Source organism: Columba livia, chromosome 19 (genome assembly GCF_036013475.1).
Source record: "Columba livia isolate bColLiv1 breed racing homer chromosome 19, bColLiv1.pat.W.v2, whole genome shotgun sequence".
NCBI lineage: Eukaryota > Metazoa > Chordata > Aves > Columbiformes > Columbidae > Columba > Columba livia.
In genome coordinates this window covers 6,923,556-6,947,372 of record NC_088620.1, presented here as the reverse complement: position 1 = coordinate 6,947,372, position 23,817 = coordinate 6,923,556, and the positions used below count along the sequence as shown (strand labels likewise).

General features: G+C 43.1%; 1 protein-coding gene across 1 annotated transcript in view; it reads right to left on the bottom strand.

Moving 5' to 3' along the window:
* Positions 1-4,400: 4,400 nt before the first annotated feature.
* Positions 4,401-23,817, bottom strand: part of BRINP1 (BMP/retinoic acid inducible neural specific 1) — an 82,952-nt gene continuing 63,535 nt past the window's right edge. The window contains exons 6-8 of the mRNA XM_065035942.1: positions 17,841-18,077; positions 12,646-12,868; positions 4,401-6,931 (exon numbers count right to left, since the gene is read on the bottom strand). Of these exons, the coding sequence (XP_064892014.1) occupies positions 5,791-6,931; positions 12,646-12,868; positions 17,841-18,077 (1,601 nt within the window). The 3' untranslated portion in view covers positions 4,401-5,790. The remainder of the gene's footprint in view (positions 6,932-12,645; positions 12,869-17,840; positions 18,078-23,817) is intronic.

Here is a 23,817-nt window from a genome sequence, read left to right as displayed (position 1 = left end):
AATAGCCATTAAGATGTTTAGCCAGCTACATCTCACCTCATGTGTCCTGCTAAGGTTAATCCAGCTCAGACAGGAAAGATACTCCTGTTGTAAGACCCACTCTCACTACAGTGTCTGGTGGTATTTGTCAGTATTTATCTAAGAAGCACTAGTGCTCACCTCTTTCTTGTGGTCAGGATTCATATGGACAGTCTTGTATATGTGAAGGTTTGTTTTGCATAGCCAAGGGACACAGACTGTTACTATTTGTGGGTTTTTTTCTGTTACACAAAAAGAAAGTCGTATTTGGTTTAACAATATATTTGTACCAAGCGCCCATCTTTTGTCAGTTGAAAATTCAGGAGGAAGGACTGAAATTTCCAACAAGTTTTGTATAGAGTTTTTAGTCCTCACTGTTTTCCATATTTATTTAATTTACAGAATAATCCTGATGACAGTAAGAGAAGGTAGTTTTAGATTATGGAAAAAAAAATATTATTGCAAGAAGTCGCAAAGAAAATGTGAGGGCGTTAATTGACACATGGATTAGAAAAAGTATCTTGGACAAGAACTATAATCAGACTGGGTCCAGCAGGTCTAATGTATCACTTCAAACTTTTCAGGGTACAAAGAACATGGAAATGTCTCCCTTATGACCTTCTTATGCCTTGTCTCATCTCTCTCCCTTCTGCCTCTCTCCTAACACACACCACCGACCACCTTCCTGTCTCTACCTTCAGACAATAAACTGCAGCACCTCATCTTTGTGCCATTTTTTCCCCACTTTCAACAAGCACTGGGATAGATCCCTGAAGGAAAGCGCATTAGCTGGAGACAGGAACACATTGCTAGGATTGCGATTTGGCATTTCTCCTCCAGCACTGGAACTGAGCAGCCAGGCCAGGGATTGTGCTGCACCCTGGTGCAGGAGATGCCATCTGCCCAACGTCCTCCTGTGTTTTAGCAAGTGGGCTCAAAAGAACATCCTGTCCGTGGCAGCTGGAGTCCGTCACAGCTGTCACAGGAACATACGCACACAGCCTGGGCTGGAGGTGGATTCTGGCTCTGGAGGGAGGCTGGGCAAGTGGCCAATGAGCCGCTCACACTTGCCCATGTTTCCCTTTGGAGACAGGGATTCCTGGCTTAGCACAGCCAGAGATGGCTCTGGGGAGCCTTGGTGTTCACTTGTCCCACTTGTAGCCCACCCAAGAAGATGCAAATTCCATACACTGAATTTGCCGGGGCCTTGTGGCCAGTCTTGATTCCTTTGAGGTCACTGGGAGCAGACCTCCAGTGTTCTTTATGTGAGGGCAAACAGGCTCCTTGGGAAGGGGAAATAAGAGGGGAAACTTTCTCTGTCTTTTGCTTTCCTGCCTTCTGCCCCTGTCACCTCCTCCCCCTTACTTGTCTCCTTGTCCCTTTCCTCCAGGATGACATTTCTGCTCCAGGATGTGGTTGTTCTTGGAGCTCTCGAGGCATCACTGGGTCTGACTGGGAGGTCACCAGGGTCGTGCCCTTTGTCTCTGGGGAGGGCAAAGCTGCTGAGGTCCAGATTCTTCCTGATAATTTCATGTGATAGCTAATTAATGGCCTTCCCATGTTTCCACGGCAACCTCATGCTGTGCTCTTAGCCCTGATCCAAGTGGGCATTCTGTACACTCCTGAAGCCGTAGAATCAGCATATTAATAAGACTTGCTGACGTCCTTTGCTTTCTGCCACATCGGCTGCTAAGTCTAAATTTGAATAACTTTTAAAAAACACATTTCTTAGTAAGCTCCAAGTACATTCTCTCATGTGACTCGAAGCAACTGATCCCAGAAGTCTTCTGCATTTAAAGGGAAGAAGCAGGTGGGTTCTGCTCTGCCTGCTGACTTTTGCCGTTCTTTGCCTTTGGGATACCTGGCATCTGGCTTTTCTTGTTTTCTCTTGGTTATTTGGAAGCTCCAGCTTTCATGCAGTCCCTAATTTAACTGCAGCAAGAGACAAGTATCTACCATGATTTTGTAGGACCATCTCTGTATTAGCTGAGCTGGACAATCTTATGGATTGGTCTGTAACTCCTTCTTGTACAGAGGAAGGAAGCTGAGTTCCATTCTTGTACAGTTAAGAGAATTGTTACTAATATTTCTAATGTCCCTTTTATCATTAAACTCTATAATAATATCTATTGATCTTGCAGTTTAGTAAATAGGTTAAAGTTTTCTCTGGGACCCACCTCATTCTCCTCTAATAATTACCCTCCATTCTAGTCATTGCCTTGTAAAACATCTTTTTCTGACTAACTGGAGGACTTGGACATAATTTCCTCAGAAGTCCATTAAAACCACCATAGCACTCGTGTGTCCTCTAGGAGGATCAGAACCACTTTCTTTTATCAAGATAGAAGTATGCCAGATGCCTCCACATCTTCTATTGCCTGCAAAACAAATACCCTAACACAAACCTGCAGGATCTGGTTCTCAACCAGGCCGTCCCCTTACCTGGGGACAGGCATTAGGGACTGAGCAGTGGGAGCAGAGCATGGGCCCTGTTTGTGGCAGACACTTCTAGCATCAAAGGCACAGTGTGGCATGGTCCAGGCCACATTTGATAGGGTTGTTTGGGTTTGGTTTTCCTTTTTATCTCTGACATAAACTTTGAGTCCAAAGCGGTGGCTGAGCTGCCAGATAGCTTCATTTTTTCCCTGCTCTGAAGGACAAGGGAATTTATTCCTGACACTTTGGCTCAATTCCACCACAAAATCTCATCTAGGCATGTTGCAATGCAGCTCCAGATTGTTGTGTTGATGTGCCATCATACCCTGGTGCCACATTGCACCATCAGGTACTCCTAAGGTAAGTTACATACACTGGCAGAATATCTATGCCAGACTTATTTCCATTTTTCTATGCTTCAGCTTCACCATTCCCAGCCATGGTGGATACACTAGCTCATGTTAGAAAATGCATCTGTAACTCCATAGCTGTCTGCCATTGCTTGGGTCTGAACTGGACAGCAGTGATTTAATGTTCTGTGGGCACCCAATAACTTGCTTAATGTTTGCGGTGTTGCCCCCTGTGCTGAGGCCCAGTAATACCGGTGGCTGCTCATCCCAATGCATCATTAAAGATACATGAGAGCAATTAATTTGATCCCTAACAGTCCCACCAATACAGTGCAAGATTTAGCTAACATGTTGCTAGTTACCCATGAGATATGAGATTTAATTGCAACTTCTTTGGCTTCTAGACACTAGAGCTGGATACTTTTCTCATAGGAAAGCAACTTATCGAATTAATTTCACTTTGTGCTAGCATGTTCACTATTCCCAGCCATGAACAAATCCCATCATTGAATGCAGACTGCATCTCAGGCCATAGGTTGTTCATACGCAGTATTCAGTATTTTTAGAGCAATAACTATAGTTCTTCTCAGTGTCAGCTCTTTGGGTTATACATGTAAATTAAACAGTACATTGCTATTCCCTGCTTGGATGGACGTAACTGTCAGGAACATTATTTCCACTCGTAATTACAAATTTGACATTCATTTCCCATGAATACTCTCTACTATTTGCTTAAAACTAACTTCCATGCATACAATTTTCCCGTATCAGAAAGCTGACACAGGAATGTCAGAACCATAAAGAAACCTCTTTGAATGGTGGGGTCTGCAAGTATGAACGTCTACTACACAAAGCAAAGACCAATCAAATGAAAAACAAATGAACAAACTGGGAAAAGTAGGTGTGCTTTTGCAATTAGGACTCGTTTTTGTTTCTTACTAACTACCCAGATAGTTTATCTTATGCCCCTGATTGCTAGTTCAGTAGGTGAGTTCCATGAATGCATTTTTTCCTTGAAGTAGCTAATTCCTTCTCACTTTGAATGAGTATCAACCAAAACCACACAAATTAAACTAAATCTGAAGCCAAACCTAACTGTCCGAGTCCCCAGTGTCACATGAACTACACCACCATGCATTTAGCTCTTTCTGGAAGAACTGATGTTATTCTTATAATCTGAGACAGAGCCTCCAAATAAGAACATCACAGTTTCTACAAGACCATTTTGAACTCAGTTGAATCAACACATTGAATCAGAATCTTGGACTTCAGGACTGCCCTTCTTGCTCAGGCGTGTTTTTCCCCTGAATACTCCTCCAGCTCCAGAAACCCACAGAATCTGAGATTTACTTCTCCCTTCTCAGATGGCAGAAACTCTAGTCTGTCACTAGCACTTCTCACCACCAACTTTAACTAAAACACAGTGAGATTAAGATAAATGCCCCACTACTCATCTCCCACTGCATTCAGCCTTCATCACCCAGCTCAGCTGATCCTACATCCACACACTCCATTCAATATATTATTTTTTAAAAAAACACGCACTCCACAAAATTTTACCCAGATTTTAGGTATTTTAGGTGTTGTTTTTTGAGGTTTTGTTTTTTTTTTTTTTTTTTTTTTTTTTTTGGATAACTTGGCCCTTTTAAATTTGGTTTTATCCATGCAAATTCAGGGTGGATTTGGTTATTGTGCTCTTCCCTCCCACTTTTACTACTTTTAATACTCCCTCCCTTTTACTACTTTTGTGGACATTCAATAAAATTTTCTCATCTGTAAATTTTCTTTGTGAACAAAGAAATTGTAAGTATAACAAGGATATTATTCACAGCCACAGAAACATGAGAAAGTAAAAGGGAGTTTTCCTTCCCTGAAAAAAACAAAAATGACATGTACCCTTGTGTCTCCAGCTTTCCATTGAAATGTATTTTCTTGCATTGTGCTTTGGTTTTTGTGGTGCTGAGGGCTTCCCAGTGTTATTGGAAAACCCAGAACCCAAGGCGGAAAGCCAGACTCGGGTTTGCCTGTAAGCCTAGGTTTATCAAAGTGCGTATGATTTTAGCTTTGTTCTAGAGACTCTATTGAAGTACCTGAAAGACAAGCAACTCCGCAGATCCATAGGTGCTGATCCTCATGGGGTTGAGCTCTGACAACATGGAAGGCAACAGCAGTTGTGATGCATAAACTCCAGTTGAGCAAAGCAGCCCAAGGGACCTGCTGTATCATTCTTCAGCAAGAGTTGAGACTCTACCTCGGGTGAAAACTCTTCCAAGGTGGAAATCCCAAAGTGAAGACACCTGAGACTTGCACCCACCCTCCACCTCTTATGTGTTTTCTCACCAATGAGGCGTTAGTTTTACTCTTAAAGGGCTGACATCACCTTCTGTACTCCAGCAAAGTTCAGCACAGGCTGTGTGAATAACTCAATGTAAACCTGGTATAAATCTCAGCAGAAGAAATATCTTTTATCTTTAACCATTTACTCCCACTATAGGAATAATGGCACCTCTTTTACATTTACATATAACTCTTGTTTGTTTTGATTTTTTTTTTTTTTTTTTTTTTTGTCTCTTTGTCTTGGCACCTGCATAGCAGAAAACTTTACAGTTCATTACAGAAGTTTGTCCCTCTCTCTGATCCTCCCTTTATTTACTCTGCTGCCCCCAAGGACTAGCAAGCAAGACCCCCAAGGTCAAGAGAGAGTAAAGTGTCACCCTTTTATGACGGATTATGGAAATAACAAACATGCCTGACAGTTTTATACAGCTGCTAGAACGGGTTTAGTTTTCAACAAATGAAGAATTTCCTCTTGTTTTTTCCTTTTGTATATTAATTACATTTTACAAATCTTGGTTTCCCCCTTATAACTTTCCCCCCACTTTTCTTTCTTTTTATATTTTTTCTTATTTTTTTTCCTCTTTTATTATTATTTCTTTTTTTTACAGCAAAAGGATCAATCACCAACATGTCCACTGAAAAGTCCGGGTTAGCAGAGTTTGGCTGTCATCTGGTCTGACTGTTTGAGGATCTCAGTGTTGTACAGGTCTAGAGCGTGGTTGACACGGATGATCTCGCTGTTGGTGAGCTTCAGGCGATGCTTGAGCATACAAGAGAACAGATCCAGCTGGGGCTTCCCAGGGGCCACAGGAGGTGCCAGTCTATTGATTCGGTCCCGAATATCCAGCAGCAAGAGCATGACGGAGGAGGAAGAATAGAACTGCCCGCCTTGCGTGTAGGACTGGTTGACCTGCTGCACAGCACTGCGCAGTAGGTCGGCGTTAAAACGCAGGCTGTAGCCATACACCTGCACATCTGAGATCTTGATGTAGAACTGACGCTTGGTGGGGTCAGAAAGGTCCACAGGCCCTTGGCCAGTCTCGTTACGCAGCAGGGAGGGCAGCCGAGTCCGGCTGCGTAGGTAGATGTGGACAGTCTCGAAAAAGGTTTTCCACCGGTTGCCCAGCAGCAGGGTCCAGTTGTAGCACTGGCTGTTTTGGAGGCGGATTTTCTCCCAGCGCGGGTAGCCGTACTCCCCAAAGGGCATGTTCCAGCCCTCGGAGTGACTCCCGCTGAAGGGGTTGACGTAGACAAAGAACATGGGGTCCAGGCTGCTGTTGCGCATCTGGCAGATTCGCATGGAGATCCCGATCACCATGTGGATGAAGTCCATCCGGTTCTTGTTGCTCTTCAAGGTGAGGGACATGCGTTTGCGCCACCTGGGATCAAAGAAGGTGTCCAGGCGGATCTCGTTGCTGATGAAGGTGGTGTGCACATACAGACGAGAGTCCATTTTCTGCAGCAGGTACTTCAGCTCTAGGTCCTGGAAGTCCAAGTCTGTCTCAAAGCTGATGAACTGCTCACTCCGCTCCGAGTCTACGTTCTGGGGCTCGCAGCGACCCCGGTAAAGCTTATAGCCCTTGTTGCATGAGCCGCAGAGAGAAATGTTGGCAAGGCTGCACATGGCACAGCTGTTGTTGCCCCCGATGATGCAGGGGATGGGGCGCTGGCACAGGCTGGTGCCACCATGGCAAACGCAGCTCCGCTGGCTTTCCAGAAAGGTCCCCCAGAACCCATTCTCGTTGCAGTAGAGCAGGGACTGGACCCGAGTAAGCCATTCCTGTATTGTCCTGCAGGTGGGAAGAAGAAAGCATTAGCATTGTAGAGTCTCACAGAGCCTTTGGTGTTGGCATCTTACTGGAGCCACAGTGTTTTCAGGGATATATCTGAGGCAGAGCTCTCAGAATGCTGATGCCCTGCTGTGGCATCTGGGAGCTATTCCAGACTATTTTGAGACTGAATCTTTCACCTGCTGTTTACTCCTTTGGTGGAGAACAAAAGCCCTCTAAGAAACAGCTAGAAGTTAGGATTAATCATCTAAGATATCTCTCTCCACGCTGTTTTAGGAGCTGGGGCTGGCACAGTCTCCTGCCAAGAATCCCATCAGTGCCACAGTGACAAAGTTCAGCGATGGGAGTGGAGCTGATAAAACCATGCCAGAGGCTGAGGTGCTATTGGATGTTGCAGGTCAGCATAGTTTCTAGGTGAGCAGGAGAAAACTCTCCATGTCATTGGTAACTCCTCCCTACTCTCCAAAATCAGACTTGTAATGGGATGAGGCAAAGCCAGCAGTAACCTCTGCTTACGGTGCAGAACTCAATAACAGCACAAAAGAGGGTGGAAGTCAGGGTGTGTAGAGACAGAGCTGCTAGAATGCTTTCTCATTTAAAAAATCTGCTGCTAATTAACCTCCTCTTACAGCCTCTCCCTTTAACAAGCATCCACACTTGCCCATTCCCAAGCCCTACCAGTCCCACAACTGCTCTATCGTCACCCTCACCTCCCCATCCTTACAAACAACACCATAACCCACGTTTGCTTTTTGTGTAACCCACTCGCAACATGGCCTTGCTGCCCCCTGCTCCCTCCTCCCCGCTGCCCTGGGAAATCTCAGCACAGCAACTCCTTTCTCAGCATCCTTCAGCAGAACCCGTTATTCAGCCACCCGCTCCCTCCCCTCCGCCTCCCCCCCAGCTAATGAATACTTCATTGTCTCCTCTGGGCAAAAAAGTTCTTGGGAGCACTGCAGTGAGAGGACTGGCTAATGACAAATTAGGATTCAGTCCCTGTAGAACGGGAGGAGTGATTATGGACAGAGGCTCTCAGAGCTGGATTAGTGAAATTCATGGCACCTGCATTGCCTGACCTCCGAATAATCATTAAGCTGTAGGCTGTATCAAAGAAGGCATTAAATGATACAGCAGCGAAGACCAGCAAGATAATTAGGGGGAGGGAGCAAGTGCAGGGATGAGAGTATAAAACAGAGGAAAGTGCTGGAAGGAAAGAAGTAATCAAGGAACAGAAGCAGAAATGGTAGGGGAAGAAAGAGGGGGGAAAATGTGCAGGTAAAAGGAAAAATGAGAGAGAAATGCAGTGGGCAGCAGGAACAGGGATGGAGAAAAGGGAAAACTGAAACAATGGCAACAACGGAAAGACAGAGGACAGGCAGGAATGAAAAGAATTGGGAAGAAACTGAGTGGAAAGAAAATAAAAATGAGTGAGGAAAAAAGTACATCAGCAGGAAAATTCTAAAGTCTTGGATGTGGGAAGAGACAATTTCCATATGTCTCTTGCAGTAGGGAGCTGCCAGGGTCTCTTTCCTCTATTCACAGTTAACAGGAGCTCTCCTGCTAGAGGAAAAGACAAGGTTGACTGGGGAGCTTGGCAGCAAGGCAGTGACCTCTACAAATAGAGGGAGACGGTGACAGCTCTGGTCCCCAGAAAAGTGCACTGGGCTCCTAGGACAGCTCTGCTTTGGAGGGGAAGGGACAGCACAGCCTGGCATGATTGCAAACCATGCTGCTGACAGCAAAAAACACTCTCAAAACTATCCCCTGGGGACTGAGTCTGCCTTCTGCTCATAGGTGAATTTTTGCTCACTTTTTCAGCAGTACAAATATTATTTTTTTTACACCACCTGAATCCTTGCAGATCCTGTTTGGAAAGCCAGCCACATGCACTTTAATTTATTATAGCAAGGTATCCAGATTCCAGGTTGAATCTCCCTAAGGTGCTGTGAGTGCACCTTGATTCCTCCACACACCTCTTTGAAAGCTGCTTTCTTTGCCTCTAACCACTGATCTAAGCATGAAGCTGCGGGATGATAAACAAGTGGAGGACAAGCTAAAACCAAAGCAACCCCCCAGTATACAGACACTGTTCACTGGGTTGCAGGAACGTGTATTTGTGCAGTGCTGGACTGGTGCATTACACAGGTTTTACATGTGGATAATGCCACTGAGCTCATGGGACAAGGATTTCCAGGCTGTACAGCAGAGAATGCAATAAACAAACACAGTGTCAGATGACCATATCCTGTCTGTCTTAGGAAGAAACAATATATATATATATATTCTTCTGTCCTTCTCTTATACTGACATTCAGCAGAGCAAAATGAGAAAGGAGTTTAGGCTGATATCTTGCAATCAAAACTAGTACTTTTCCTGTTTGCCAGATCATCTTTGTGAAGGGAGGATGGGAGGAGATCCAGAGAAAGAGGGTTTTTTGAGAGGAGTGTGTGTATATGTCTTAACATTCAGCAAATACACAAATAGGACATAAAAGAAAAAAAAGTCATCTATCCACCATCTGCTGATGGCAGCAATAAAGGACGTAATTAAATGAAAATGCAGAATCCAGGGCAGAGCTGGGCATCGGCTCCAAACTTGACAATGGGAAGTGTGACAGAGTGAGAGAGGAAAAGTGGTATAAATTACCCCGTTTTGTCCTGCAACTGGGACAGGATAAGAATATATGCAGGTCCAGGCACAGCCCTTCAGCTGACAGGAGGTAACGTCTGCAAACACAAACCCGTGATGGCTCAGGCTGATGTGAATGGAACCAAGAGATGTCAGGGCACATGGCAGCTGAAAAGAGCCACTGTTGAAAAGCTGAAAGCCAGTAGAGTAGCCATTGGTTTTAATTTTAATTATTTTTTCTTTCATTAGGAAGTAATCAGTTTACCTTTTTCCCTCTTAATATCATTGCAAGTTATTTTGCCTTGTGTTTGCTACCTCTGGCCGTTCAAAGTATTAAGTACTAGAGTATGTGAAATTAAAAAAAGGAAAACTATGTCTTCAAAGGTCACTGTCAAGCAATTTTACACTCAACTTTAATATCTTACATTCCAAACTAGAATGGAAAAATGTGAGATTTATTTTGCTGTGTTTTATTGCTGTTGCTCCCCTGGCAATGCTGGGAACTGGGAGCCGGGTCATCACGCAGAGCTGGTTCACCATTTAAAAATTACCTCTTGTGACCAAAATAAAAAGTTTTGCAGGGCAGTGTTGGGCTTTCAGATGAGAAGTGGAGGTCATGTTATACAGAAAGGTGATGAATCATTTTCTTCCCTCCCGCTTTGTCATCTTTCAGGATTAATCGGGTCTGAGGAGGGGAAGAAGCTGATGGGTGTCCCTTGAGATGCAGCTTTGTTATAGATGGTGTCTGAGGTGACTAGAAAACCAAACCATACAAAACCAAAACCCAAACAAAACAAACAAAAAAACCCACAGTCAAAAACCTGATCCAGCAGGACTGATTTGTTTTTTTTTAATTCCAAGGAAAACTGTAGAGATTTAACAAGATTTCCTTTGCAAACTCACCTTTTACTTTTAAACCAGCACTAACTGCTGTGGAGGTACTTTTGGGCTTTCTGTATTGGAACAGTGAAGTAAAAAATGCTATTTTTATTCCCAGCAGCTGTGAGATGTATTCTTAACTAATAACTATTTGGCTGGAGCCCAGAACATGTATCAACCCCCCTGCTCCAGTGGATGTTATTTATATTTTACATCCAGAGTTTTAAAATGCAACTATAGGTAGTCATTCAACATTGAAGCTTTAACAGCTGAGGAGTGGTTTCTTTTTTAAACCAACAAACTTGCCTGCAAAGAGTTGTTTTTTTAAGCAAAAGCAGTGCAAAGCAAATATATATATATATATATTTATTATTATTATTATTATTCCTAGCTATTGCAAAAGGTCATGGAGAACCAGCCTAATTGCCAAAAATCCCTATTCTTCCTTTCTTTTGGCAACACCACCTCTTCCTTTCTCTGAGGATAATCAACAGCAACCCTATTTCTTTTTTACATTGCTTTTGAATATATAAAGTAGGCTTGCTATTATGTGTATTAAAGAGAGAGAGGCTTGCCCTTAATAGAACCTTTCCATCCTTTCAAAGCCCCTGGCATGCTTGATAAGTGTCTGTCGTTCTGTACGGTAACAATTAGAAAATTAGAGTATTTCCAAGCCCTGTGAAAAGAAGAGTGAAATGCATCCCTCTTGCACTACACATCTGCCTGCTGAGCGCCTCCCCTGCCTAGCTACAAATGCAGAATGACAAATAAGAAAAGAAATTATAATATGCCTGGTGGTGTTGACTTAAACAAATCAAGCACATCAGTCAGCTAAAAACCCAGCTGCCATCATCCATTTCGTCCTACTTCCCCCAGATTTTTACAATATTCATTGGAGGCTCCCTTTCTGCGTGGCTGACTTTTTAAAATAGACGAGAAATGCTAAAGACAGATTTCTCTGAATGCTTTGCAGCAACATGGTTGGCTGGATATTTGCTTGCTGCTGCTTCACTCCGTCGTTGTTGTGGTACAACTCAAAATAATGCCTGGACATGCCTGTGATTCTTACACCAGTTTGCTTGTTTATAAAATCTCAGCCATTTGGCAGGAATGGGCCAATTTTAGGAAGTTCTCCAGACTTTTTCATAAGATTTTAAACTTAACAAATATTTCTCCTCATCCCTAGTAAGTCCATGAAGTCTTTGTCCAAAATCAAAGAGATCTCTTGGTAATTAAAGAATTGTTAAGCCCTGGAGGAGTTTCCTGAGCTGCACCAGTGATGGAATGAAAACTCAGTGTGCTTAGTGGCCAGGGGTTGGATGATAACAGGAGACATCAGTCAATCAGTTTATTTTCTTGAGACTGAATATTTAGGTAAGAGAGAGGTGAAAAAAGCAGTTTCTATACAAGTATTAACTTGGCCTGACCCTTCCAAGATAAGCATGGAAGAAAAGACTCTTGGACTCATTTTTTTCCTAGATTTTAAGAGTTGCTTCACTCTGGACAATGTAGAAAGAAACAGTAAGAAATGTTTATTCAAACCCATGGTTGCAAGTCTCCAAAAATGATTGAAACTAGCTGAAACTCAACCATAGGTCAGGGCTGGAAGTGGCCAGCAGGAGGTGACTATTAGATATCAATAATTACTGTAGCTGTAATGGAAAATCTGCTCTCTCCGTCTCTAGTAACATTGCCAGGCTTCTGGTCAGTGCGGCTTTATGGGTTCATTCTGCATTTTGTAGAAGAGATGTGATCTATTCCCAGTGAAATTAAAGCTTTGCTTTGGTGACATTCATTGAGGAGCACAGCTCGAAAACGGGCTGAAGCATCTTGTGTTCCATATGTCTGCTTTAATAGCAAATGGAGGCTGAAAACTTAGCTGTGGTATGTGACGCAGGACTGTTTTAAAAGCAGCTTAGTCTGCTTGGCTCTGTGATATCAGCCCTGTAGAATATGATGGAATAAGTGGGTGCCCTCCACCTGGGTGGGTAAGACCACACAGAAGGGATGTGAGTACACTTCGGTATGTGATACAGGTTACCTACACCTCCAGAAATTTCAACCCATGCTCAGACTAATTTTCCCCCAGACCTCCATGTCAGCACATCCTATATCCAAACACTTCAGCTGTTGTGTTTTAGGTCCAAGCCCAGGCTCAGCTAAATCACCCATCACACCACTCCCACCCCCATGAAGGATGAAGGTACCTTTCTCTAGGCAGCTGGTGGTTGGGATTGTGCCGACACCGGACACTGAGGCCAAAGAGTTTGCGGGCAGTGCGCTGGATCTTCTGGCGCTGGGCTTCCAGGTTGCTCTGCAGCAGCTTGTAGCGGGTCTGCAGGTCCCAGTCGTTCCCCCAGTGCTGGTGGATGCTCCCGATGGTCAGGAAGTGGTTGCTAGGTAGCCTTTTCATGAAGGATTTAAACTCATCTGGAAGACACAAAATTGTGGAGAAATACAGAGTATAACGAAGTTACAAAGCTTTTTATTAGGATGGAGAACCAGCCATGATGCACGAGGCCATCAGTGCTCTGCTGAAGGGAGGGAATGTCCAGTAACACACTGGTTTATCATTCTGCCCTGGGAAGCTCACTAATTCCATGGCTATTGCTGCTCCCATATGGGAAACAAAACCCAGAGAATATTCAGGTGAAACAATATGGTTAATATATACAGGGTAGATTTTTAAAAAAGAAGCAAATTCCCTGGAGGATGGGAATTAGAAACTAGGGGTTATGAACAAAAAGCAGGGAGTTGCAATCATTGTCAGTTAGAGAGTTCTCATTTAAATTGTTGTTCAGCTGCTCCTAAAATGCTGTTTGTTGTTGAAGTCAAGTCACTTGGGCTGTGTTGTTAAAAAAAAGAGAGGAAAAAAGCTTTAAAAAATCCCCAGAGGAAGGGTTTGAATTGTGTTAAAATGTCCTGCTTTCTCATTTTTTAAAAAGAGCATTCGGATTCTTTTTTTTCTCGTTTAACTTCATTTGAAGTTAAATGAGTTGCTTTATGTAACAATGAAATTAAAATAAAGTAGTTTGCAGGGCTAAAGTCAGAACAAAATGTGTCAATTTTAGCCAAAGGAAAAAATCTAATTGGTCCAAAAATATGTTGTCGAATGTTGTTTTGTGATCACTTTATTTCCATTTGATTTCGTTTGATAATTAAAAACACCATTATGTAGGGCTTGTTTGAGTTTTTTTCATCACAAACCAGAAAATCTGATTCTGTTTCTGACCACCCCTTTCTTCCCTACTGAGAAGTGCAGTTTGCTCAGACTCTGATGACCAGACTGGGAAATCCTCATATGGAAATAACATGGAAAAACCAGATGATTCCAACTTTCTCAGTGGAAAATAACCTGATTTTTTTGGGGGGCGGCGGGAAAGGGGGGACACAGCTGAGGGCTCCCAAGATGGTCAAGGGCCATATCCGATGAGGTCAAATGGAGGGAGCCACTTTTGTTTAATGTGGTGAAGAAGAGGCGAAGGGGCAATGTAATTACAGCCTACAACTGCTTAAAAGGTACAAAGGAGAGAAACTCCTCCTCTTAGAGACCAATGATGTAACAAGAAGTAATAGAGAGCTTGCAGCCTTAAGAAGTTCAGATGATTTCTTGAAAAACCTCTTCACTTGGAGGTAGTGCAGCACTGGAATGTGCTGCCCAGAGATGTAGAAGAATCTCTCATTTTAGACTCCACTAAACAAAACCGTGGTGGACTCGACCTACCCTGTTTCCCCAAAAACAAGACAAGGTCGGTATTAATTTTTGCTCCAAATGATGCTTACCTTTTTTTTTTTTTTTTTTTACATGTATCGCTGCCTAGACACTATTTAAATTGGCTTTTTTGTGAGCTGTAACTAGGCCTTATTTTTGGAGTAGGGCTTATATTTTGAGCATCCTTAAGAATCCTGAAAAATCATGCTAGGGATTATTTTTGGGGAAACAGGGTAGTACTGGTGGGAGTCCTTCTAGAGGGATGTGGACTAGAGCCCTTCCATAACCCCCACAATGTGTCCAACAAGAAATGCAGCCATCTCTTCTTGAAAGCTTTCTACATTATTTTTCTTCCTTTCCTAATCCTTTTTTTTTAAAAATTCCTTCATCCCATTGTCAGATGGAAAAAAAAAAGGACAATAGCCAAAAAAATGAAAGCTTGTAAAGGCTGACATATTTTCAGAAAAAAAAGAAATAATCCATAGAATCATTAGAGAAAATCAGGCTAGATAATTTACAACCTATTATCCAAATCTTATATATATTTGTATAACAGATTTCCTGTTATTCAATAACTTACAATTCATGCTTAACTGCCTAACAAAGAATATCTATGCATTAGTCAGTACCATCATTATATAGATGGTAAATGGATGTTCATGTCTTACTCATCACATGGTGAAACTGAGCACCTAATAAAAATAATTATCGTCGTTGCACTATGAAGATCCATGGGACATCTGCTTGTCTCCTTTCTTCCACAAAGATAGCTGAGAGATTCTTTTTATTTTTTTTTAAATAATCTCTCAGGTTTTCACTCTGTTTGTAATGCTGCTTTCAGTGCCCTTCTCCTCCCCAAAAATGATTCTCTTCTGTTCAGTGGTCCTCTGAAACTATCATCATGTATAATTGCTTCTGTTGACCATGCTGATTACTCCTGGTACCTTTCAGCAGTAAAAGCCTTGCATTCGCTTCCCACCCCTTATAAATCAATTTCCTCAAAAGCCTGTTTGTGCACAAGACCAAGCTCTTTTCCCTCTGATGATGAATGTGCTACATTTTTCATAGAGACGGGCAAAGGGAGAAATTTCAGTGCAGTGCACACATTTTGATACTGCAGTGCAACACTGAGGGGAAAACAAATGAGCAAAATAAAAGCTGGGTGGGGTTGGTATAAAAGAAGGGGAGCAGGAGGTGAAAAAAAAATAAAATACTTTCAAAAAAAGAATAGTTTCTTCACTATTTAATTGTATTTTAGTTATAACTATCCCTGAAGGCCCCAACCAAGGCTACATTGTGCTAAGCCTTGTACCTTTCTGGAAATAGCTCATTCTGAACTCTGAGAATTTCCAGTTAACTAATAATGCTGATTGCATTTGGTTGTGTTTTAGTTCTCTGCACAGAAAATGTTGCTGATGGCCAGGACTACATTGCCCATAATGCAACAGGGCTCCCTATTTTTGCAGAGTCACCCAGTGCCCTGGCAATGACTCAGCATCACAGGTGGCCATGTCAAACATCTTTTTCAAAGATGAAACATGAGCAATGGACTAAGAACTTCTGAGCTGATTCAAAGCAGCATCAGCTCACTGCAGCCTCCTTGACTTTGGAGCTGCCATCCCAAATCACACCAGCTCTTCATTTGCCCCGCACGATTTTTCCAAATTGACATAGGAATCCAACACAGATCAGAAACAAAATGTAGATCTTTAAGGCTATCAGCCTCCTCTTGTGCAAATGATATTTGCTTTCAGAGCACTCATGTGCCTTTCAGCCCACTTTATTGGAAAAACCTTCAGATGCCATTAGAGATTTTGTTTCTGCTGTTCATTATGAAGAAAATCCTCTAGTCATTGGGAATATTTATTAAAACAAAGGAGCAAAATACTAATATTACATTCTTCTGTGATAGCAACTTTCATCTCAAAGAATAAGTTCACGCATGGTGCAACAAAGTGATGAATGAGATGCAGCAGCTTTAAACATAAAGATAATCACTCCATCCAGCCCTGAAAAGCCTCCAGCCCTGGGTGGAATATGGCTCCAGCACAGCAGAGAATTGCACTGGAACGCGTCACTTTAACATAGCAAATGAAAAACACCTTCCCCCATTGAAATCTCAAGGGAAGGGAGATTGAATATCATTATCTACCAGAGTCTTTGCTTAGATCAAGTGCAACAAGTACAGAATGTAACAGTAAAACAATCACTCTGAGACTGTAATTTCTTTCTCCATAGGGCTCTCATCTTCTAAGTGTCTGGGTGAGATTCCTGGGGAATGTAAAGGGGTTTGATGAGCGGTGGCCAATGTGTGGCTCTTGACCACCTTAGGTGGAGGTCCTGTGCCAGAACTAGCAACTAGTAGCACTTAACTAGCAGCAGAGCTGTGCTGCCAGGCACTGCCAGTAATCCCAATTTGTGTGGTACTGAGCTAGTAGAAGCTTCCAAAATACACGTTTCAGGTTTGCCCTGGTGTACCCACCCCATCCATGAATCTATAGAAACTCATGGACTGGTTCAGCTAGTCACCCACTTCTGGAACTGGCCCAGCCTGGTGGCTCCCCATAGTCTATGGAGGGCTCTTCTCAAGGTGGTCAACAGCACTGAGCCATTAACTACTGCTCTGACTTTGCTCATCTAGGCACCAATTTGACAGTGTGAGCTGGACATGAAAATCTGTGCAACAGCAGAGACATCAGCAGGGTCCACATTTTGAAGTACGAAGCAGTTCTCAATAGCTCATGGAGGAAACAGGCTGAGTCATTTCAACAATTAAGGGGATTAAGGTGACCTTCAACATCAAGAAAGAAAGTATTGCTGGGAAGACTTCTGAAGTAGAATTCTTCAATGCCTTGAATAGAGCTAGATGGTCCCTTCCTCACAGTTTTCTTTCCTAACATGGAGACCTGGACAGTTGTGACAATAATCATTAAAGAAAACGTATTGGAAGGTAACTGGCTAACACTAAGAGATGAGAGGCAGCACAGGGATAAGAGGCTCGTGATGAAATTCATGATTAATTTCTGCTTAGCATCCACTTGCTAAAGGAAAGGATGTAATTGCACTGATAATATTGCTCTCTTTCCTACCTCAAGTCCTTGAGAGTGATGTTGCAAACCTACTATGGGTTACCAGCATCAACATGGAACAAACTCCGCTGACACCTCCAGTGTCACACTGGGAGAAAGTGAAGAGAGAAACGTTCACACTGGCAGACATCAGCACTGTAGGAGAGAGAAGTCATTTTCCCTTCTCTCTATCTCAAATGAGGTGTCATCTGGCCTGTGCTCTCTCTCCGTGAATTGCCTTTCACCAAAGCAGAATAAATCATTCATGCAAATCTGAAAAGCAATTTCTGCATCATTCATATTGTGGAAGTTTCTCTGTAGAACTATTAAAGAGAGATTCTGAGCTGGTTTAGTATGAAAAAACAGATTTTTAATCAAACAAACTGTTCCATGGAAAATATCCCCTTATACATACAATTACTTGTGGTGTGTGGTTTTGTCTGTACGTGTATAAATTAAAAAGGCAATCCCTCAAGACTAAGATCATGTTTTTGGGTTCAACATCCTCTATTTTTATCCTAACTGTAACATTATATTAAGGGAAGAAAGGAGTATTAACCGGTATAACCTGACGTGCTTTGTTTGAAATAAATCAGTTGGAAAACACATTTTGCTCAGATACCTGAATTCTCCAGATCTTTATAGGCTTCTGTCCAGGTCTTGGCCATGTTTGCCAGTGTGTACTCCATGATCTGGATGTCGGTGATGGGGCAGTTGCACTGCGGGAACTCCTCCGCACACTGGCAGCCGCACTGGCTGTTCCGGCAGATGTACTCGCCCTCGCCATTGCACATGATGTAACTCAAGGCAGACTGGACAAACTTCTCTTGTAAATACTGAGGAAAGATGATCTGGAGACCTGGCATAGAAACAACGGGCAAGGATGTGAAGGGAGAAAAAAAAAGAAAGTCATTTCAGGTATCTGTTCTTCTTTTCAAAAACTGTTTCATTAACAGCTTGGGAAAGTGATGCTGAGGAATTAAAAGCTGTTGGGATATTTCTCTCGGAGCTGTCATAAGGAAGGTGGGGTACAAATTGTGCAAGCAGCGAGTTACCTGAGAGCAGAGCCCATTTGCTTTACGAGAGAAGGGTGACAAATAACGTTCCCCACCCCAATGCCCAGTGAACCCCTTTCATCCCAGTCCTGGATCCTGGTACAGCACAAAGCACCCGAATGCAAAGCCTCCCTTATTCCCAGCTGTAGGCTTTTTTTATACGTTGCAACCAAGTGCTCATTCAGAAGTGATGAGCATTATGCTTTTCTGCCATGTTTTGAGAGAGACTAAATAGGTTTGGTAGCACAGAAACAAGGAAACTACACACTGAAGGAGAAAAAAAAAAAAAAGAAAAAGAAAATAATACAAGCAGACACTTGCAGAGTTAAATGCCCAGCTCCCACAGTATAAATACAGGAGTTGGTACCTGACTCTTTTCAGCTGGCACCCTGCTAGGAAGGCTACTTGCCAAATCCTATTAAAGTGCAAATGGATGTAGTGCCAGTGATTTCAGTGGTGCTCTGAGGATTTACACTGCCTGAGAGATCTGTCCCCATGTCTCCTCCACAGCAAGTGTTTGTGTGTCCATCCATCTGTGCAGTGTAGGTGTGTACCCTTGCTCAGGTACCAGAGGACATGGTAACAGTTAAAGTGTTCACCTGGTGGACAGTGTACAGGTTTTTCCATCCTGTCCTTCTCCAGCCCCCGTCCCCAGGCTCCCTACAGATGTCCCTGAGGATTCACAGCTGTTTCGCCCTACCTGGTGAGTCCTGCTTGTCACACTCAGTCAGCATCTGCCATGCACAAGGCAGAGATGACAATAACTCTGAGCAAGCGTTTCGGAGGAAGCCCAGCCTGCTTCACCTTCCTTGTAAAGGGCCCAGGGATTTCAGAGTGGCAGATAAAGGAGTTTATGGCTCGAACAGCAAAGCTGAACTCCGGCGTAATGAAGGCATGCGGGTCAATTACCCATCTGTTTGTGTTTCTATTGCGCTGAATTACGGTATCCGTGGCTGACAGCTCATTGGAGTGGAAGGAAAATAAGGCAATAATTCAGAGGATGAGAGTGTGTGGGAAGGACAGGAAGGGCTGTGACTCCTTTCAGGAGTTCAGACCCATCTCTGTGATGGGTCATGTTCACCTCAGGCAAGAGAAAAGCATCAGGCAGAACCCCCAGGACCCCATTACCCTTTTGCTTTTGATTCCACAGAGACACCTCAGCCTTGACAAGGTCCCTCTGAAGACTGAGTCTGGGGGGGATGGGGAGGGTGTTGAAGGCACAGGGACCTCTGTTTCCTCTCCCCCATGGCCAGGGCAGGGTTTCTGAGAGCACCATGGCTGGTGGCAGCAATCTGCCCCCGTGTCTGACTGCATTGGCAGTCATGCGTGGAGCAGTGGCAGCCACCAGGCAGGATGAACACAGAGCAACCTTCAGCTGGAGAAGACATGTGTGACACTCGCACAAGGAAGGATTTCAAGCCTGGCACTTGGAGGCACCGTGTCTGCATAGATTCTGCTGCCTTTTCTGCAGTGCTGTTGCAGGGAAGGGAAGGGACACACAAAGAGCTGACCACAGTCTGCAGCATCCCTGGGAACACCTCAAAACCAGTCTAATGGGGATCAACGTTTTAAGGTCCTTTTGGTCATTTCTGAGATGTTTCTCAATAAGCAGCTCAGCTTTCTTCTTGTTGTCAAGGCCTGAGGTTCAGTGCCTTTTAGGGATTTATCTGAAGCGACCACCACAGAGGAATGGTTCCTTTTCAAGTCTTCACAGTGATGTTAGGGATAATGCCATCTGCCAGGTTCCAAAACTTTCCTTCAGGATGAAAAAGTGCAGTGCTACTGAAGAATGCTACTGAGATCTGTAAAAGGGGCTTGAAGAGCCTGAAGGCTGCTGGACTCACTGACTTTACAAGCTCACAGGACAGGGGAGCTGAGCTTCTTCATGTGCATTGACTGTTTATTCATGGTCCACGTCCCATGAACAAATCTTTCCACTCTTCGCTTCATGGAGGAGCAACCTGCCCTGGTTGCTCCTCCAACCTTTGAATATGAGGCCCAAATGCCCATAGGCTCTTCAGCTCACCATGTTTTCTCTTTGAATTTTATACTCTGATAGCGGCACTGACATGCTGTCTGCTACCAGCTACAAATAATACTGGCTTTGAGATTTTTTTTCTGGATGGGAGAAGGGTAAAAAAAACAAACTAAAGTTTCAGGGAAAACACTTCGCATTGCAAGGGACATCTGTTGTGTGTCTCAGCATGTGCAGAAACATCAATACCCTGCCATCTCCAAAACATAACATGGTTCCATCCTACACTGCCGAGTGCCTCCTGTGAATACATTATTTTTGTCCATAAAACTCACAGTTTCTAAAAAAGATGTTTCTAGGATAAACTTCTCTTGTAAGAAATTATCTCATGTTTAAGAGGTAATCAGAGCCCCTGTACACTTAGCACCAATTCAACAAAACACTTACATAAACACTTATCTTTCATCAGGTAAGCAGTTCTGCTGGAATCCATGTGGTTAATTGTCACATTTCACAAGCAGCACATTTTCAAATATGTGCTTAGACCAGGAACACACAAATCTAGCTACTCATTGCGACACACACGTGCATATACCAAATACAAAGCCCTAACTTTATAACTGCAAACATACTGTAGGAATTACACGTGACACTGAGATCTTCAGGCCAGGAATTTCCTTGTGGAATAAATCGGTTTTAAGGCTACTGAAATATAACCATGCCTGCTTTCACTTGACATATATATTTATATAAACAACCCCACATTTATCCTAAGACTGAGATACTGGGCCATTTTCGTGGGCTGAACCCCTCAATTCAAGCCAGCATGTGCAAGGAATGGGTTCATGCTCCACAGCAGCCTCAGGACATGATGATACACAGAGAAGTTTGCTGGTGAGGAGTGTTAACAAGAATAGCTTAGTTTTGAAGGCAACTTATTGATTGGAAGGAGAAATTCTGCTACTATGTAAAGCACACATTTCCTCTTTAAACATTAAGAGCAGCACAGATTTGGTATGGGTTTGTCTTAGATAAATACAGGCAGAATATGAAGTGTCTGACAAGGGAGCATGTCCTTAATTCACCTAGAAAAACTATTAGAGAGACATGATTGGCTTTGGACTGTATATAAAAAGCTTCCTGCATTAAAAGAGGTAAATTTCCCCAGCGCTAAATTAGAGCTATTTGAAACATTTTCCACAGAAGAGTACTCTGTTGAAAATGCAGTTTCATTGAAGCATTTTGTGAGAGCATGTTGACTCCAAAAGCTCTTTTGACAGGGAAAGGTCTAAATGTATTTTTCATACTTCGTCATTTTGTTGCACTGAAAAGCCAAAATGTTCTGTGTTGTCATTAGTGCTCTGTCCATCTTGGCAAATACTTTAATATTAATTGTAATGTAAATTTTAATACTCTGCCATATTTGTCATAACAAGCTACCTAAGATGCAATATTTTCTGTTTAGTATCACAATGTTTAGAATAGCACAGGAAGATTTTACCTTATTGAAATAGTGCCATGTTGCAATATTGGTATATAACGTCACACTGTCCAAGAGGATATGTCTCTGGAATTTTAATATCCTGAAACTTTTCAAAATTTTGCCCTTTTTTTTTTCACTCAAATTTTAGCCTAGAGAGCTGTTAGCATCTTCCCCTCCCATGCTCTGGTTTTCTCCTTTTCCAGGCAGCTTGTGCATCAGCCTCGCTGGAGGTGGAGGCAGGCAAAGTGATGGCTTCATGCTGGTGGCAGGGACAGGAGGACACGAAGTACAAATGAATGCAGCCACCTGTGACATTCTGGCCCACAACAAGATCCCCCCAGTACTGTAAGGGGACACAGCTGTCCCCATGCACAGGACAGGGAACCTGACACAGATGTACGTGCATAGTATCATAGAATTATTTTGTTTGGAAGAGACCCTTAAGATCATCAAGTCCAACCATAACCTAACTCCAGTACTAAACCATGTCCCTAAGAGCCTCGTCTACATGTGTTTTAAACACCTTCAGGGATGCTGACTCCACCACTTCCCATGCTGGGTCCATGTGGATGCTGGTTTATAAATCAGTCACGCTTTTCGGCCCAGGTACCCACAGGTGCAGAACCAGACACCCTGCACTCTGTGTGCATCCAGCTTGTATCTCCAGGCTGGCTGACCTTCCCAAACCCTACATGCAGCCATTGCATCGCCTAAAAGACACATCTTGGAAACCATGACTCTCAGGGCTGGGCACCAGCTCACAAGTTCAGAAGCAGAAATTCTCCCTGTCATGAAGATGCTGCTCTTTTATTGAGCCAGCCCCAGACAGACTGACAGGAAGGCGGTAACATGAATTTCTGTCAGCAGCTCATGCTCGGTTGCTAATCAGATCAGAGGAGACTCGGTCACGATCCATTACCTGCATCCCTGTGACTAATTCCTAATGAGGCCTCTCAGAACAGAGGAACAATCCTGGGTAATTATCCCAAGAACTGCACTCCAGATTAGGCAGAAAACACTCAGGTGTAGCTTTAGAGGTCACTTTCTTCTATGAGGAAGAGCTCTTGCCTTCCTCCCTTCCCTTGCATCTCCTTTGGCTCAGGTCTGGCCTCTCTCTGCACTGGGTTATGCCATGAAGCTCCATGAAACCCATGTGTGGTTGACCCCTGGGGTCCTGTCTGCTCCCACCAGAAATCTCAGCCTTGTCCACCTTACATCCCCTATCTCTCCTTAATTTTCCCTCTTCCTCCAACTCCTTCCCTCTCTTGGGTATCTTGCTTTTGCTCTTATTTTGTAGGATCAGATCACCAATAGAGATCTATTGATTTACCTACTTACCAGTTTCTCTGCCTATAAACTGAGCTATCTGCTTATTTAGCAGTTTACCTAGTTATCTGATGTGTCATCCTTGGGTTCTCATTACCAGCAGCCATCATAAATAAAACCCCTCAAATTGTTTATTGTTAATTAGGTAAGAACCACAACTCAGTGACTTAGATAATCACCGAAATAGTGAAAACCACCTGCTTATTATTTTTAAAGGCAAATAATAACAACACTAATAATATATCCACAACATGACTCAGTAAATGAAACTCAGTTTCTGTGAAACCAAGATTAAAACAGCACTTGCCAAATTACACTCAAAGCAGAAGATGTAATGTAGCCCATTCATCTGAAAAATTAAAATTTGTGCAAGTACAAGGATTCCAGAAATAAAACCATCTGGGCAAATGAGCAATTAAATCCCACATTTCCTTATTTTGTCAAAAACTTGGGAATAACCATAGTAAATTACATGCCCAGTGAATTTTCTCCTTCTACTGAAGCTGACTTCTTGCTAACCAGCATGTATTTATTTATTAATTCAGTCATGACCTCTATCTGTTGACTTCTGGACTAGCTCCCCAACCGGGACCGAAGCCATGGCTTCTAGCGTCTAAATAAAACCTCTGTGACTTTTCCCAAAGATTACTGTCATTAGAGAGCCCCAAAAGCTGATCTGCAAACCTCTTACGCAAATCATCAGTTTGGGAGGGACAAAGAGACATGGGTAGAATGTCACTTCAATATTAATGGAAAAGGT